General features: G+C 44.2%; 1 protein-coding gene across 5 annotated transcripts in view; it reads left to right on the forward strand.

Moving 5' to 3' along the window:
* MARK2 (microtubule affinity regulating kinase 2) overlaps positions 1-18,743 on the forward strand; it is a 258,426-nt gene that overhangs the window by 121,785 nt on the left and 117,898 nt on the right. For all 5 annotated transcript variants that reach the window (XM_069965440.1, XM_069965439.1, XM_069965441.1 and 2 more), the window contains exon 3: positions 17,156-17,209. In XM_069965440.1, the coding sequence (XP_069821541.1) occupies positions 17,156-17,209 (54 nt within the window). The remainder of the gene's footprint in view (positions 1-17,155; positions 17,210-18,743) is intronic.

Genomic DNA, 18,743 nt, shown 5'->3' on the forward strand with positions numbered 1-18,743 from the left:
CGTGATGAGGCTGTCGTCTACCTCACGAGGGTTTTTTGCCTTCCTCTGGATCAACACAGGTTGAGTTTAATGGACTCCTGTCCTTTTCAACCTTATAAACTAATAATTGGCCTAATACCCTCAAATACCCTCACATTTTCTCCAACTAAATAGGCATGGCCCCAATTCCCACTAGAGGCTTGTCATGATCCAATTACAAAGCCTCTGTGCTGCCAGGACAGTAGAAACCCCCCACAAGTGACCCCATTCATGAAACTACACCCCATGAGGAATCTAACATTGCAGTGGGGATATGGCCCCCTGGTGACGGGCACATTTGTGCTGTGGAAATGAAAAAAAATTGTATTTTTTATTTTCACACCACATGTTCTACATATGTCTCCGTCACCAGTGGGGATTATATGCTCACTGCACCCCTTGTTAGATTCCTTGAGGGATGTACTTTCCAGAATAGGGTCACTTGTGGGGGGTTTCTACTGTCCTGGCAGCACAGGGGCTTTGTAATTGCAACATTGCCTCCATCCTCCATTCTAGACTCTAAATGGTGCTTTGTCTCTTTGGTGGCTTGCCCTGTGCCCATATGGCACATTATGTCCACATGTGTGGTATTTTGGTACTCAAGGGAAATTACTCTACACGTTTTACGTTCATTTCCTTTTTTAACCCCTTGTGAAAATGGAAAAAAATCAAGGCTAGACCAACATTTAGTGTAAAAAAAAATTAATTAGGGCCATGTTGCATTTAAAAGGCTTCTGTGTTGCCAAGACAGTTTAAACCCCCCCACAAGTGACCCCATTCTGGAAACTGCACCCCACAAGGGATGTAACAAGGGGTGTAGTGAGCATATGGACCCCACTGGTGACGGGCACAAATGTGGAACAATGTGGTATGAAAATGAAATATTAAATTTTTTACATTATAATGTGAGTCCGTAAATACCCCACAGGTGGACATAAAGTGCCATGTGGGTGCAGGACAAGCCTCAGGAATGCTGTTTGGATTTTGGAGGCTGGATTTGGCCAGAATGGATGATGAATGCCATGTCGCATTTACAAAGCCCTTGTGCTGCCAAGTGAAAAAACCCTACAAGTGACCCCAATCTAACAAGGGGTGCAGTGAGGATATGGGTTTTGTATATGCGACATGGCCCTTGAAATCCATTTCAATCAAATCCAGCTTCAAACGCCAATTGGCACTCCTTCCCTTTGGAGGCCCATGCTGCGCCCACTTGCAACTTTATGTCCACATGTGGGGTATTTCCATACTCTGGAGAAACTGCGCTACATGTTTTTGTTTTTTTTTCTTTCCTTCCTACCCTTAAAAAAATGAAAAATCGAAGGCTAGGCATTTTAGTGTAATTGTCACATTGTTCTGAAAATCTCTGAAGCACCTGTGGTGTCCAAATGCTCACCGCACCCCTTGTTACATTCCTCGAGGGGTGTACTTTTCTAAATGGTGTCCCTTTACGGGTGTTTTTTATGTTTTGGCACCCCAGAGCCTCTGCCAACCTGAAGTGGTACAGTCAGAAATTATCAAATATAACGGAGGCGTTGAAATTCACTAGGCGCTCCTTTTGTAGGGTATGGGGTATTTCTATAAACTATAGAAACGGGGCACTAAATATTGGGGTGCATTTATCTGTTAATAAAGGTCTGACCTCAATACGATTCTAAGATAGTGGTAACAATTGCTTGTGCATTTTTATGTGTGTATAAATATGTTTCAATTCAGCTAGAAGTATATTAATATATAAGCAATTGGAAAAAGATGTCTTTGTAGCACCTTTTTTTTTTTTTTGTAAAAAGTAAATATTATCTGCACTTTTTCATATGGGGATGTAGCTTTGTATGCATTTAAAAGGAATGGGTTTTTGACATCAAGAAGGGCCATGATAAAGCGCACCTGAGCATGAAACACCTGTAACCTTGTCTGTGTTTATCTGTGTATATCCAATCAGGTTTTTGTGGCTGTTAGGTGACACTACTGATGTTGGGGCTCAAAAGAAAATCAAGGAAAAAGTGATTCTATGCGAGATTACTGATAGTGAGGAAATGGCTGGCCCCCACAGCCTATATATAAATATATTATATATAATTACACTGCCAATATAGTACCCTCGGAAAATTGTGTTACAAAATTTGAAAGGCTACAAAAAACAGTAGTGGAAAGGGTGTATGTGTGTCAGGGGCTGGCTGGCAAGTTTTAGCCTGGGGGGCAAGCACACAGCACTGGCCCTTGAGTGACAGGCTAGCGGCCCACAAGGACCACTCTAGCCCTTATATACTATTATCCTCCCCAAATCGGTGCAGGGAAAGTAGATGCCACAGGCGCCACAGAATCATAGTATTGGGGTCAGTGTTCCCAGCCACGAACATCCCTTGTGATGTGAATTGGGGCTGTGAAGGCCAGCCCCAATACTCTAATCAAGATGTGTGAGCCCCATCGCGCACCTTCAACCTCGTATCAGAGCCATGTCTCACCTCTGGTTGAGATGTCTCAAGCCCCTGAGTACTTCTTTAAACCTAGTGCTTTCTCACATGCTATATAGTATGTAATGAGAGCTATACCAAGATATACATCTATTGGATTAAAGGGAACCCAGCTCCAGGTGTGCACCATAGTACCTTGGGGTTGCCTTTACACAGAGAGATTTATCTTACAGAATTTTTAAGCCAAAGTCAGGAACAGACCATAAACTCCATTCCTGACTTTGGCTTCAAAAATGAGTCAGATAATCTGTCTGTGTGAATGCACCCTAGGGCTGCGTTCACACTACGTATATTTCAGTCAGTATATGTATATTTCAGTCAGTATATTTCAGTCAGTATTGCAACCAAAACCAGGAGTGGATTAAAAACACAGAAAGGCTCTGTTCACACAATGTTTAAATTGAGTGGATGGCCGCCATATTTGCTGTTATTTTAGAACAACGGCTGTTATATTGAAATAATGGCCGTTATTTACCGTTATATGGCGGCCATCCACTCAATTTCAACATTAAAGTGTCACTGCCGTTAGAATTTTTTGGCAGAAATCAATAGTACAGGCAATTTTAAGAAACTTTGTAATTGGGTTTATTAGCCAAAAAATGAATTTTTATAATGAAAAAGCAGTTTGAAGTTCTTCCCCTGTCTTCATTGTTTTCCTATGGAGAGAGAGATAAAAGACAACAAAACAGGGCAACAAAGAGTTAAATGTACTGCCACATCAGGGATCTCTCCTCTGATGTCACCACTGACCTCTCTGACCTCTGAATAGCCTCTGAATAGCTCCCCCCCCCCCCCCCCCGCTGTGCAATCCATTCTCTGCTGCCAGGTAATCTCACTCCTTCCCCCTCCCCCTCCCCTCTTCATAGACCAGAGATGAAAACAGTCGAGATTTCCTGATTCTGAGGAGTGGATAGCAGAAAGGAGAGGAGGGGGGGACCTGGGAAAAGGCTTTTTACATGCAGATAATAGCAGATTTGCCTAATAAACCCAATTACAAAGTTTCTTAAGATCACCTGGACTATTGATTTCTGCAAAAAAAATATATATATATTTAACGACAGTGACACTTTAAGGTACCATGCTGTGTACCTGGTGACCTTGATATCAGTGCTGTAATCATTTAAATTGCCCTTCTGGTTCTCTTATCCTGTTACAACCATGAGCCCTAAGGGTGCCTTCACACCTACCGACTCGCAGCGTTAATAACGCTGCGAGTCGGCTAGGTCCTGGCAGATCACTGTCATTACATACACGCAGTGGTCTGAACGACCGCTGCGTGTATGTAAACCTGCCGGGCGCTTAACCCCTTCTGATGCCGCCCGCCTCCCCCTCCAGCTCTGTGTACATTACCTGTCCTGTTACCTTACCCCCCCTCTGAGTATCCATATATTAGTTGGGCCACCTCTGTGCCCCAATAAACTAAAAAGCCCCTCTATGTGCATCCATATAGACATCAGGACCCTTTATGCCGCCAACAGAGTAGCTGGGTCCCCTATGTGCCCCAGTAGACTAGTTAAGCCCCTATCTGGGCATGCCCAATACTTGTTAGGCCCTTCTGTGCTCCCATACAGTATTAGGCTATGTTCACACAACGTATTTTATTTATTTTCGTATTTCTACGGCCGTTGTTGCCGATTGCAAGAACGGCCGTAGTTAATACGAAAAAAATATGTGTGCGATCTGTCTATGGGATCCCGGCCGGATCGTATACACATAGTATATGCTCTGTCAGGGATCCCTTGCGGCGCCGCAAACAACTGACATGTCAGTGCACACTATGAAGCGAGCAGCTGCGGCCGCTCACTTCATAGTGTGCAGTGGAGAGTTCTGATGTGGGCGCACGCTGAAGTCTGCAGCCATAAAGATCATCTGGTCAGTATCGGCTGGGATGATCTTTTCAGAGCCTGGCCGGGTCACGGAATGGACAGTCTCTTACTATAGGTGCACATGGCCTGAGTATGTAGTGCCCCCTCTGTTACCCCATATAGCATGCTATAGAGTCCATATATTGTAGAAGGACCCTCTGTGTAACAACATGGTAATTAGGCCCCCTCCAAGCATCCATACATTAGGTAAGACCCCAGGTTAATAACCCCCCCCCCCCAGGAGACAGCTCCCACCATTAATATTATTTGGATTCCCGTCTGCCGGTATCCCCGCTCCTTTACACCTGGGCCGGGCAGGGGCGGACACAGAATACATAGGGCCCCTTTGCAAAAAAGTTGCCTGGGCTCCCCTATAAGCAAACCATGCCACCACATTCCTCCCCCACGCCGGAGAATTAGACACAAATGGATTTATGTACACACACACATATATATATATATATATATATATATATATATATATATATATATATATATATATAGATATATATATATATATATATATATATATATACACACACACACCACACACACACCACACACACACACATATATACACCACACGCATATACATACACACCACACACACATATATACACCACACACACACACACACATATATATACACAAACACACATATATATACACCACACACACACGTATATATACACACACACCACACACACACATATATATATATATATATATATATATATATATACACACCACACACATGTATATATATATATATACACACCACACACACACGTATATATATATACACCACACACACACGTATATACACACACACACATATATATACACCACACACACGTATATATACACACACACACCACACACACACACACACACACATATATATATATATATATATATATACACACCACACACATATATATACACACACCACACACACACGTGTATATATATACACCACACACACATATATATATATACACCACACACACACGTATATATATATACACCACACACATATATATACACACCACACACACATATATACACCACACACACACACACACACATATATATATACACCACACACACACGTATATATATATATACACCACACACATATATATATACACACCACACACACATATATACACCACACACACACACATATATATATACACCACACACACACGTGTATATATATATATATATATATATATATATATATATATATACATACACCACACACACACATATATGTACACCACACACACATATATACACCACACACTTACATATATACACCACACACACACACATATATACACCACACACACACGTATATATATACACACCACACACACACACACACACACACACATATATACACACCACACACACACATATATACACACCACACACACACATATATACACACCACACACACATATATACACCACACACACATATATATACACACCACACACATATATACACACCACACACACACATACACACCACACACACACATATATACACACCACACACACATATATACACACACACACACACATATATACACACCACACACACACATATATACACACCACACACACATATATACACCACACACACATATATATACACACCACACACATATAAATACACACATATATATACACACACACACATATATAAACCACACACACACACGTGTGTATATATATACACACCTTCATATACACAACACATGTATATAGAGACACACACACATTACACAGATATACACTAACCTCCTGTCTGTCTCTCTGATAGATGTTACAGGCCGGCAGCAGTGGAGGGGACAGGAGATCAGGCTGTACAGGAGGGCACACAGCTTCCTGCCATGCTGCTCTGGCACATAGCTCTGCTGTACTGGGCCTCCCTCCCTCTTCCTCTCTGCCCCGACACAGACATGGAGCAGCTTTAGGAATCGTGGGGACAAATTCTTCTTGTTTTATCCCCCTGCAGCCTCCAGACAGAGCTCTGCCACCATAGTGTCCCTGCAGCTAGAGGGTGCACAGGGGTCACTGAGCTGGGGAGAGGGGCCTGAGGAGGCTGCTTGGAGCTGTGCCTGAGGAGACCAGATGCAAGTGGGAAGATAACCAGACATCTTGCCACTTGCAGAGCTGGAGTCTTCTACAGAGAGACAGGGAGTGATTGTCCCTCATTGTTTCTCTGTCACAAGGTTATCTAGCCTGCCGGGAGTGTGTGTGGGGGAGGGGGCGTTCTGCCCCGGCGTCCTAGTGCTCCCTGGGCTCCTGCTGCTAATATAGCAGTCACAGCAGGGGTCGGCAGCAGAGGCAGAAATCCTCCTCCTCCGGTCTGATGCTCGGTAAGCTCCCCCTGCGCGGCCCGGATGCACTTAACCAGTGGCCACATTGCGGCCCTGTGATGTGGTGGGGAAGACCGGCCCAGGGGGCACATGCCCCCCTGCCCCCTGGCCCAGCCCGCCCCTGATGTGTGTGTATATGTTGCAGTGAAATGATAGAATTCAGGGATTTGATCAAATCTCGGGAAATGATGAAATGGCCAAGCCCTTCCATTATTTCCGTGAAGAAAGTCAGTGATTTGATCAAATCACTGACCCCTTTTAGGGAAATGACGGAATAAACGAGTCGGGAGTTTCCCGGCTCTTTATTTATTAAGTAACACGACAACCGGAGACAGACTGGAGCAGAAGACAGCATAACACATCACACGGGATCAGCTGCAGCGGCGGATGGGAAGTGCTGGGCCCTACCGGGGAGGCTCCCCCCACCCACCCGGCAGCATCACACAGCATACGTGAGGCGGACAGGAGAGCAGAGCGGGAAACGGGAGGCAGCATCACACAGCACACAGGACTGGAGGAGGACAGAGGAGCAGAGCGGGTAGCAAGAGGCAGCATCATACAGCACAAGGGACCGGACGGACAGGACGAGGTGGACAGGGGAGCAGGAGGCAGCATCACACAGCACATGGGACTGGACGATGCGAACACGGAGGGAGGCAGCATCAGCAGCACCACACGGGACTGGACGGGATGAGGCGGACAGGGGAGCAGAGTAGGGAGCAGGAGGCGGCACACAAGACTGGGACCGAAGGAGGACAGAGGAGCAGGGAGCAGGAGGCATCAGCAGCAGCATCACACAGCACACTGGACCGGACGGGGAGCGGAGCAGGATGTATGGTGCAGGGAAAATAATAGAATTCCATTCCATCATTTCCTTGAAAGGGCTCAGTGATTTGATCAAATCACTGACGTTCTTCAAGGAAATCTTGTAAGGGCTTGGCCATTTCATAATTTCCCGGCATTTGATCAATTCCCTGATTCTATCATTTCACTACAATATATATCTATATCATAAAAATGAAAGTCTGTCTGTCTGTCCCAAATAGACTTCCAAACGCCTGAACCGTTTGACCCCAAGTTTGGCACACAGATACATAGGGTGTCCGGGAAGGTTATTGCGAAGGTCCCGTCCCCGCCAGATGTACAGGAAGGGAGGGAAAGGGGAAAGAGCGCCCCATAGAGTTGAATGGGAAAATCTCCTCACTGCAAACACAGGTGATATAATTAGCTGCAGCAGACATGGCAGTTGGGAGCCTTAGCAACCAATAGGATTACTGCTTTCATTTTCACAGGGAGCTGTGGTTGCTAGGGAAGCTGCCTCACAACATCCACAGTAATAACTGGTAGACTCCCTACTCCATCTATACAGTACAGGTATATACAGGGCACTACAGGTATACAGGACCCCTACTCCATCTATACAGTACATGTATACAGGACCCCCTACTCATCTATACAGTACATGTATACACAGGGCACTACAGGTATACCAAACTGGGACTGGGTAACACTGCCACACCAGACCTGACCAATACCGCCATACTGTGACTGGATAACACTTTCATACCATACCAGACCTGACCAATACCGCCATACTGTGCTGGATAACACTGTCATACCAGATCTGACCAATACCGCCATACTGTGACTGGATAACACTGCCATACCAGACCTGACCAATACCGCCAAATGGACTGGGTAACACTGTCACACCAGACCTTACCAATACTGCCATACTGTGACTGGATAACACCATCATACCAGACCTGACCAATACCACCATACCGTGACTGGATAACACCGCCAAACCTGACCAATACTACCATACTGTGACTGGGTAACACTGTCATAACACACCTGTCCAATACCACCATACTATGACTGGAAAAAACTGCTATACCAGACCTGACCAATACCGCCATACTGTAACTGGATAACACTGCCATACCAGACCTGACCAATACCGCCATACTGTGACTGGATAACACCACTATACCAGACCTGACCAATACCTCCACACTGTGACTGGAGAACACCGCCACACCAGATCTGACCAATATCGCCATACTGTGACTGGATAACACCGCCATACCAGACATGACCAATACCGACACACTGTGACTGAATAACACTGCCATACAGGTAAATACGACCCTGCAGGTATACTGGACACTACAGGTATACAGGACCCCAAAACTATACACTACAGGTGCACGGGACCTCCACAAACTATATACTACAGGTATACAAGACCCCAAACTTTACACTACAGGTATACAGGACCCCAAAACTATACACTACAGGTATACAGGACCTCTACCAACTATATACTTCAGGTATACAGGACCTCCACCAACTATAAACTACAGGTATACAGGACCCCAAACTATACACTACAGGTATACAGGACCTACACCAACTCTATAATACAGGTATACAGCACCTTCACCATACTACAGGACCCCAAAGCTATATACTACAGTTATACAGGAACTCCACCAACTATATACTACAGGTATATAGGACCCCATACTATACACTACAGGTATACAGGACCTCCACCAACTCTATACTACAGTTATACAGGACCCTCAAACTATGCACTACAGGTATACAGGACCCCCGAACTATAAACTACAGTTATACAAGACCTACACCAACTATACATTTCAGGTATACAGCACCAACTATATACTACAGTTATACAGGACCCCCGAACTATACAGTACAGGTATACAGGAACTTCACCAACTGTACACTGCAGGTATACAGGACCTCCCTCAACTATACACTACAGGTATACAGCCCCCCCCAACTACACACTACAGGTATACAGGACCCCCCAATTAAACTATACACTATATATATACAGCCCCCCCAACTATGCACTACAGATATGGGAGACCCCTAAAAACTATACATTGTGGGTATACAGAACCCCTCCAACTATGCACTACAGGTATACACTACTGATTAACTCAGATGAAACAATACCTTTAGCTTGGCCTCCTGGGCACGTTAGAACAAATCTAATTAACACACTGACACTTTATACCCGGGCAGCGCCAGGTACATTTTCTAGTATTATATATGCATATGCAGCAATTGGGGGATATGGTTTTTTATGTATGTGATTATACTGTATAATTTTTGTTAATGGTTATGTTGTACTTTTATGGAATTTTGATAAAATATAAATAAAGGACGTTGAAGGTTAAAAAAAATTAAAGTTACAAATCTACTTGGCTGTTGAGGCTGATAATAGTTTAGTGTAATAGTGTATGTTGAAAGGCCAGCTGATTGTGCCTTTTCAACATGCTGATGGATCCCAATTTATGTCTGCCACTGTTGTAGGCTCTTAAATCCATGCAATAGTAGTGGTGCAGCATACCTCAATGGGCAGCCCGAACAATCTAAGGAGTGTGCGTATAATAGCACAGGCAGCCAGTGGGGAATGAGGTCCGCGACAGAATTGTCCGCCGTGGAATGCCGTTAGCCTCCCGCTCATAATGGGAGTCTATGGGAGGCGCGCGCTCCTGCTCTATACGCGCTGAAGAATGAACATGTTCATTCTTCAGCGCGGACAGGGCAGGAGCGCGCGCCTCCCATAGCCTCCCGCTCATAATGGGAGTCTAACGGCATTCCACGGCGGACAATTCCGTCGCGGAATTCCGCTACCTTTGCTCTGTGGGAACGGGGCCTAAGTGAGCGCTGACCCGACAGGAATCTTGCCCTCTGTAATACATTATTTAATGGATTCAAGTCAGCATGGCTTTACTGTGGGCAGACCATGTCAGACTAATCTCATCAATTTCTTTAACTGTCACAAAGGTGCTGGATGCAGGTGGTGCAATGGATATTGCCAATTAGGATCAGTTCCCATCAACCTTTAGGCTATGTTAACACTACGTAAAACAACGGCTGTTGTTTTCACCGGCCGGAATTTTGCGGTCAAAACAATGGCCGTAGAATTACGAGCATACGGCCTGGTCGTGAAACAATGGCCATTGTTTAATATTTCCTCCTAGCATGTTTTTAATCGGGCTGAAACATGCCATTTAATTGAAATACTGCGACTAGCCCAATAAACCACTCAGTAAATTTTTACATTAAAATCAAGTTTAATTTGTCCGAAAAAATTTTACGTGTGCGACCGCATTGAAATTCACGGCCGTAAGTGTAACATTACCTGCCGCAAAAAAATGACATGTTCATTTTTCACGGGTCCGTACGAACTACGGCCGTAGTCTTATACGCTGTGTGCATTGTACGACCGTAGTTCGTGCGAATTGCTATATTGTATCTTCCTCAAAACAACGGCCATAGTTTTGCGGTGAAAACTACGGCCGTTGTTTTACGTATTGTGAACTTAGCCTTAATGCGGAAGTTAGTGAAAATTGGACTTAATCCCTGGATAGTTCAGTGGATTTGTGGTTGGCTAATGATAGATAGCAGAAGGTTGTGATTAATAGAGTTTATTTTGGGCAGACTGTTCTTTTTAATATGTTTGTAGGTGATATAGAATAAGGTTTGATAGACAAGGTTTGTTGATTTGCTGGTGACACAAAAGTGTGCAAATGGGTTGATATTTCTGAAGGTGTCTGTTATATGGAAATTGATTTAGATTTACTAGAAAAGTGGTCAGGATAATGGAATTCGCAGTTGATAATTTCTAAATGTAAAATAATGTACTCTGGGAGAAGGAATCCTCTATCCAAATATATAACTGCAGTTCTGTGTTGGCATATACTTCATAGAGGAGAAGGATTTAGCCAGGGCTGTGGAGTCGGTAAGCTGCAGCTCCGACTCTGACTCCTGAATTTTATCAGGACCGACGCCGACTCCCGACTCCTGCTCCTTCATAAATGGCCAGTCATATACCAGGGGAGTTATTTATCACACTGGCTCAGCAGCTTCTCCCTAATGTCCTACATGATCCCTTCTGAGGGAATAAGTAAATAAAAAGCAGCTTCTCCTGTGTGTGCAGTGGATGCAGCCAGTCTCCAGCCTCCATGTCCTGAACTACTCACAACTAGACTAGATGGAGCAGGTGGTCTTTTCTGCTGACAGTCTTCTATGTTCCTAACTAAATATTCACCAGACACACAGAAACACTGCTAACAATGCCAGATACCTGTAATATAGAGGTCACACATAGTGATATAGAAGGTCACTGTGGAGTAGTGATGCACGATGCACCGAAATATCGATACTAATATCGATATTCGGGGCAAAAAAACAGTTCGGTACCAGGATTTCCTGGTATCGATACTTTATGTTAAGATGTGCAATAGCGCAGCTTAACATAGAGTATAGTGCAGAGAACACGGCCGGCAGCTATCTGAGCGCCAGCCGTGTTCTCTGTGTGCTCCCCACCCCCCGCGCGGCTCACCAACTCCTTCTCCATGCTGCCTGGTCCTGGTGTCCTCTCTCTCCCCCACGCGGCTCACCAACTTCTGCTCCATCTCCATGCTGCCCGGTCAAGCAGATTAGTGAGCCAGCGTGCCACAGTACATGTGTCACGGCCGGGGGTTAACCAAACACTTCCCAATGGCCGACCACTGGTCTGGAACCTGCACTGGCTGTCCGGGTACGGCATGCCGCTGTCACTAATGGAGCGGTATTTATACTGGGCTGTGCTCCGTTGTGACTCCCAGCCCCCGCACACAGGCCGCAGCCTCCTCACTACGGGACAATCTCCAAAGCCATCGGCTGCGGTGTACGGAGCAGCTCGGATGCTGCTGAGTGCTGACACTTCACAGCGGCATCTACACAGTTACACCGGCTATTTAACTGTGTAGATGCCGCTGTGTCAGCAGCATCCGAGCCGCTCCGTGCGCCTCAGCCGATGGCTTTAGAGATTGTCCTGTAGTGAGGAGGCTGCGGCCTGTGTGGTGTGGGGGCTGGGAGTCACAACGAGGAGGGATGGGGGAGTGATGCCGGGACCGGGCAGCATGGAGCAGGAGGTGAGGGTTCTGCTCCACTACAACTATTACTATCCCCAATGTACTATACTAGTGCTGGGTCAGCACTAGTATAGTATGTTGGGGATAGTAGTTGTATAGCTATGTGTCAACCATACAACTACTATCCCCAATATACTATACTAATGTTATGTGTCAGCCATACTACTACTACCCCCAATATACTTTACTTGTTTTATGTGTCAGCCATACTACTACCCCCAACCTACTATACTGTGCATCTGCCATACTATACTGTGCATTTGCCATACTACTACTACCCCCAACCTACTATACTGTGCATCTGCCATACTACTACTACCCCCAACCTACTATACTGTGCAACTGCCATACTACTACTACCCCCATCATACTATACTGTGCATTTGCCATACTACTACCCCAACATACTATACTGTGCATTTGCCATACTACTACCCCCAACCTACTATACTGTGCATCTGCCATACTACTACTACCCCCAACCTACTATACTGTGCATCTGCCATACTACTACTACCCCCAACCTACTATACTGTGCAACTGCCATACTACTACTACCCCCATCATACTATACTGTGCATCTCCCATACTACTACTACCCCCAACCTACTATACTGTGCATCTGCCATACTACTACTACCCCCAACCTACTATACTGTGAGTCAGCCATACAACTATTATCCCCAACATACTATACTGTGTCAGCCATACAACTACTACCCCCAACATACTATACTGTGTGTCAGCCATACAACTACTACCCCCAACATACTATACTGTGTGTCAGCCATACAACTACTACCCCCAACATACTATACTGTGTGTCAGCCATACAACTACTACCCCCAACATACTATACTGTGTGTCAGCCATACAACTACTACCCCCAACATACTATACTGTGTGTCAGCCATACAACTACTACCGCCAACATACTATACTGTGTCAGCCATACAACTACTACCCCCAACATACTATACTGTGTCAGCCATACAACTACTACCCCCAACATACTATACTGTGTGTCAGCCATACTACCACTACCCCCAACATACTATACTGTGTGTCAGCCATACTACCACTACCCCAACATACTATACTGTGTGTCAGCCATACTACCTTCCCAATCTCGCACAGTATACAGTGTTTGCACCAAAAAAGTCATATATGCAAACACGGTACCAATCAAAGCTGCAAATCACTGCGCACTAAAAAAAGACTCTCAGACAGCCCTACCGGCTGAAAGATTTTAAAAGTTATGGGAATCAGAAAACAGCATTATATTGAATCAAGTATCGAAATGGTATTGAGTATCGAAATAAAAAAGTTGGTATTGGTATCGAACTCAAAATTCTGGTATCGTGACATCCCTACTGTGGAGGCGCGCAATAGCATGCGCACACACACACACAGCCTGCTGCAGTCATAGCATACACCCACACAGCCTGCTGCAGCTATAGCACACACACACAGCCTGCTGCAGCCATAGCACACAAACACCCTGCTGTAGTCATAGCACACACACAGCCTACTGCAGCCATAGCGCGTGCGCACACACACACACACACACACACACACACACACACCTGCAGCCATTGAGCACTGAAGAAAACACACAATCTTCTTCCAGAGAGAAAACACCACACTGAGGTTACAGCTACACTACTTATGTCTTCTCCTCCTCCTCTATATTACACAGGATATCTTCATATTACACTGCTGCTCATATACAGTCATCCAGCATCCAGGAAGAGAACAGCACAGATCTCCCCCCACACACAATGGACTCTTCCAGCTCAGAAACAAACTGCCAAATAGTGACCGACAACTTTTCCATGACCACCCTTATGTAATAAGGCCAGTGTCCTATTAGAATGTTGCTTATAATATATATTTATGAGCAAAACTTGTAAAATTCATATCAAAATTCAATTCTACATTTTTTAAAGATTTTTTTTAAAGTCGGAGTCGGTACATTTTTTTTCTAACTCAGACTCCAGCCAAAACTAGCTCCGACTCAGACTCCACAGCCCTGGATGTAGGGGGTAGTAAATTCTGAGTCACCAGTGCAACCAGGAGGTAGGGAACACAAATAGTGTGCTGGGCTTTATAACCAGTAAACAGAGGAAGAGCCCGCTGTATAGAGCTATACTTAGACTAAATTTAGAATAGTGTGTCCAGTTCTGGAGACCTGACCTGCAAAATTATATTGATAAAATAGAATGTAGACCGTAGATGTTTGGAATAAACTTCCATCAGATGTAGTTGGTAAATCTACAATCACTGAATTTAACCATGCCTGGGATAAACGTATATATCTATCCTAAGATAATAAGAAAGGAAATTCCAAAAGGGCAAAATACATGGACTAAGTGGTCTTTTTCTGACGACATTCTTCTATGTTACCTCAAAAAAAGAGTCTCAGTGATTTGTCATCTGCTTTTGAGCATCAACTACAGCTTGACAACAACATTGTATGCTGTTCACAAATCGATTGAGTTTCTGGGGTACAGATTTACGAGCCTCTAAATGGCAGCTCAACTGATCCTATAGGTTTTTTGGGGATTTAGGTCACTCCTTTTGATGGACCCCAGTTTCCAGCAGTCATTCCGTAATAATGAAACCTCAATGAGCTAAAGGGTGCCCTAGCTTACACTGCCTCTTTGTCCCTCCTCTCCACCCTCTTCACTATTATGAATGCCCCTGGGCAGACTTTCTCCTATCTTGTCTGAACACTGCACATTTGGTGGATCGTTAAGGCACATGTGCAGTGTTCAGACAAGTAGTGATTAGGATAAAGCCTGCCCAGGGACATTACTAATGATGATGAGGGCGGGGAGGAAGGACAAAGAAGCGTTGCAGGCCTAGGGCACAGGTACTCTAGGCCACACCATTTTGACACAGGTCTGCAAGTTTAAAAGTTGTTTTTTAGGACAATAACTGCATTTCTGCTGAATGGACCCCAGATCTTGGATTAAAAGCAGGTATCTGATGGTACAAGCAATTTGGGGTGGAAGGGGGCAGATTGTGGGTCGCTTTAAAGCGTAACTGTCATTTTCTAAAAACAATAAATATCTATAGGACAAGCGATTTTAAGAAACTCTGTAATAGGTTTTATTTACCAAAAGAGTTTCCTTCTGTACTGAAAAGGCTGTTTTCCTAGCTCCCCCCTCACTTCAGAAAAAGCAGAATTTCTGTGTCCATTATGTGTCTGTGGAGAGGGGAGGGGCTGAGAGGAGTGAGTGAGCACACAGCAGTCCTGCACAGCACAACACCCTGCAATCTTCTCTCAGCAAGTTCCTAGATAAGCACTGACCTTTCTGACCTCCTTTTCTGACCAGAGTTTTAGGTGCCCAGGCAGTCTACCAACAGCTGACCTTCATGTCTCCTCTTCCTGCTAGTTCATCTCCCTTGGCCCCTCCCTTCTCTATGGGGATATAATGGACACAGCAGAACCTGTCTTTACTGGCTTCTCTGTAATGAGGACAGATTTGCCTGATAATGCACAGATAAGAAGTGAGGGGGAGGCTTGAAAATTGCCTTTTGAGTACAGAAAGAGGCTTTTTTGCCTAATAAAACCTATTATAGAGTGAGTTAAACTCTTATACTACTGATTTCTGCAAAAAAAAAAAAAAAAAGACAGTTAGTGCCCTATTACACGGGACGATTATCGTGCAAAAAATCATTTGTGTGTCGTTGATCGTTGATTTAGATCTGAACCTAAAATTATGGTTAATCGTTCGCTGTAATTCCACATTCGTTCACTCAAGTTCCGCATTTTTTCACTAATCGTTCAGTGTAATAGCACATTGCCCATTGTTTTCCTGAGATCAGAAGGAATAAACGATCGCAATAACGATCGCAATAACAATCGTATCTAACGACCATCGTTCTGTGTAATATGGTGAACGATTTCCGGTTAATGATAAACACTCTAGTTTGCGATCGTTTATGGTTAATCGTTAAAAATCGCTCCGTGTAATAGGACCCTTACGCGTTAAATCACTGTTTCGGATCAGCCAACAAAGGTTTTACATGGGCCTATTATCGGCTGAATGACCGTTTTAGCAATGCTTGTTGTCGATAATTAGCCTCTGTAAAAGGGCCCTAAGAACACAGCTAAGGGGAAAATGCTAAGAATAAAAATTGTATGGCAGATATCTGGAGAAGCGACATGTTTTTGTTGTTGTTTTGTGTTCATTCCCCCCCCCCCCTTTTTTTTTTAATGTCACCTTAAAGTCATATTATTTAACTATGGTACATAATTATTCCTGGTCTCCCATAGGTCATGGCCATGATTATTACAAGCTATAGAATATGCTGGCGCTATATAGATAAAGATATTGTGTTGAGCAATCCTTAAATGCTGACTTAACAAAAACATTTTCAACAGGCCATTTTGGTTTATAACCTTTATTAACTTATTATTTTTTATTTTTTTAGGTTGCTGTAAAAATTATAGACAAAACACAACTAAATTCTTCTAGTTTGCAAAAGGTAAGGAGGGTGGGATTTTTGCCATTTAAAGTTTTGTAAGTTTGCACTTTATTATAACCCTTTTAGCCAGAGATGATGTGGTCAGACAAGGAGAGTTGTTTCTTAGGCAGCAAAACTTGGTTATTCTTGCATTAACTGATTTAAGGGCTGTTTAACATGGACTGATGTGCATCCATGTACAGCAACAAACAATTGCTATGTCGTTCAGCCATTTAGAGAGATGTGTGGCCGATAACAATGATTTAACTGGCCACGCAAAAGATCAAATCTCTACACAATAGTTTGCTGGCCCTTTTACACATGCCGATTATCAGGTGAATGAGTGTTGCTGGGAATGCCCATTAGCAATAATCTATCTGTGTAAAAGGGTGTTTACATTAACATTATCGATTTTAATGAGCTCTATACATTTTTACAGCTTCAGTATTTTTATTATTGATTGTTTTATCTAGTCACACTGTTCAATTAAACTTACAATCCTCAAAGAAAATCCTGGTGGTAACTGAGCTGTGGGAGCAGAACTAAAAGCATTTCTAGCTATGTATCCACAAGAATTACTGTTTAAGACCATCAATAAAATTGCTATATATCTATGTATATTTATTTTTGTCGCTCCATTTATTTAACCCCTTAACGACAAAGGGCGTATAGGTACGCCCTATTGCCGGTAAGGGCGTTCAGAACGGGGCCGCACGGCGACCCCGCTCTGAACCGCGGCGGTCCCGGGTGCCGCTTGTAGCCCGGGACCGTAGGTATTAGCGGGCACGGTCCGATCGCCGTGCCCGCTAATACAGTAATGAGATGCAGCTGTCAAACATGACAGCTGCATCCGATTACCGGATCCAGCGTCTCCCTGGTGTCTAGTGGCGGAGATCGCTCCCCCGGGATGTTATCCCGGAGGAGCGATCTCCGTTTCTGAAGCCGGACGGGGACCGCTCCAAGATGGCGCCGTCCCCGGCTCGGCACTCGTTTACTTCCGGCTGCAGCAGCCGAAAGCAAACGAGTGCCGATCTCATGGATCTCTGCAGTATATCTATGCTGCAGAGATCTCAATGAGAGATCAAAGTGTATATACTAGAAGTCCCCTAGGGGGGCTTCTAGTATATGTGTAAAAAAAAAAATATAGTGTTGTTGTCAATAAAAAGCCCCCTCCCCTAATAAAAGTCAGAATCATCCCCCTTTTCCCAGGTTATAAATAAAAGTAAACAAATAAACAAACAAACATGTTTGCTATCGCCGCGTGCGTAATCGCCCAAACTATTAATTAATCACGTTCCTGATCTCGTACCGTGAACGGCGTCAGCGCAAAAAAATCCCAAAGTGCAAAATTGCGCATTATGGGTCGCATCAAATCCAGAAAAATTGTAATAAAAAGCGATCAAAAAGTCGTATATGCGCAATCAAGGTAGCGATAGAAAGAACACATCATGGCGCAAAAAATGACACCTGACACAGCCCCATAGACCAAAGGATAAAAGCGCTATAAGCCGGGGAATAGAGCGATTTTAAGTGACGTATATTTGTTGACAATGGT

Source organism: Dendropsophus ebraccatus, chromosome 4 (genome assembly GCF_027789765.1).
Source record: "Dendropsophus ebraccatus isolate aDenEbr1 chromosome 4, aDenEbr1.pat, whole genome shotgun sequence".
NCBI classification, from domain to species: domain Eukaryota; kingdom Metazoa; phylum Chordata; class Amphibia; order Anura; family Hylidae; genus Dendropsophus; species Dendropsophus ebraccatus.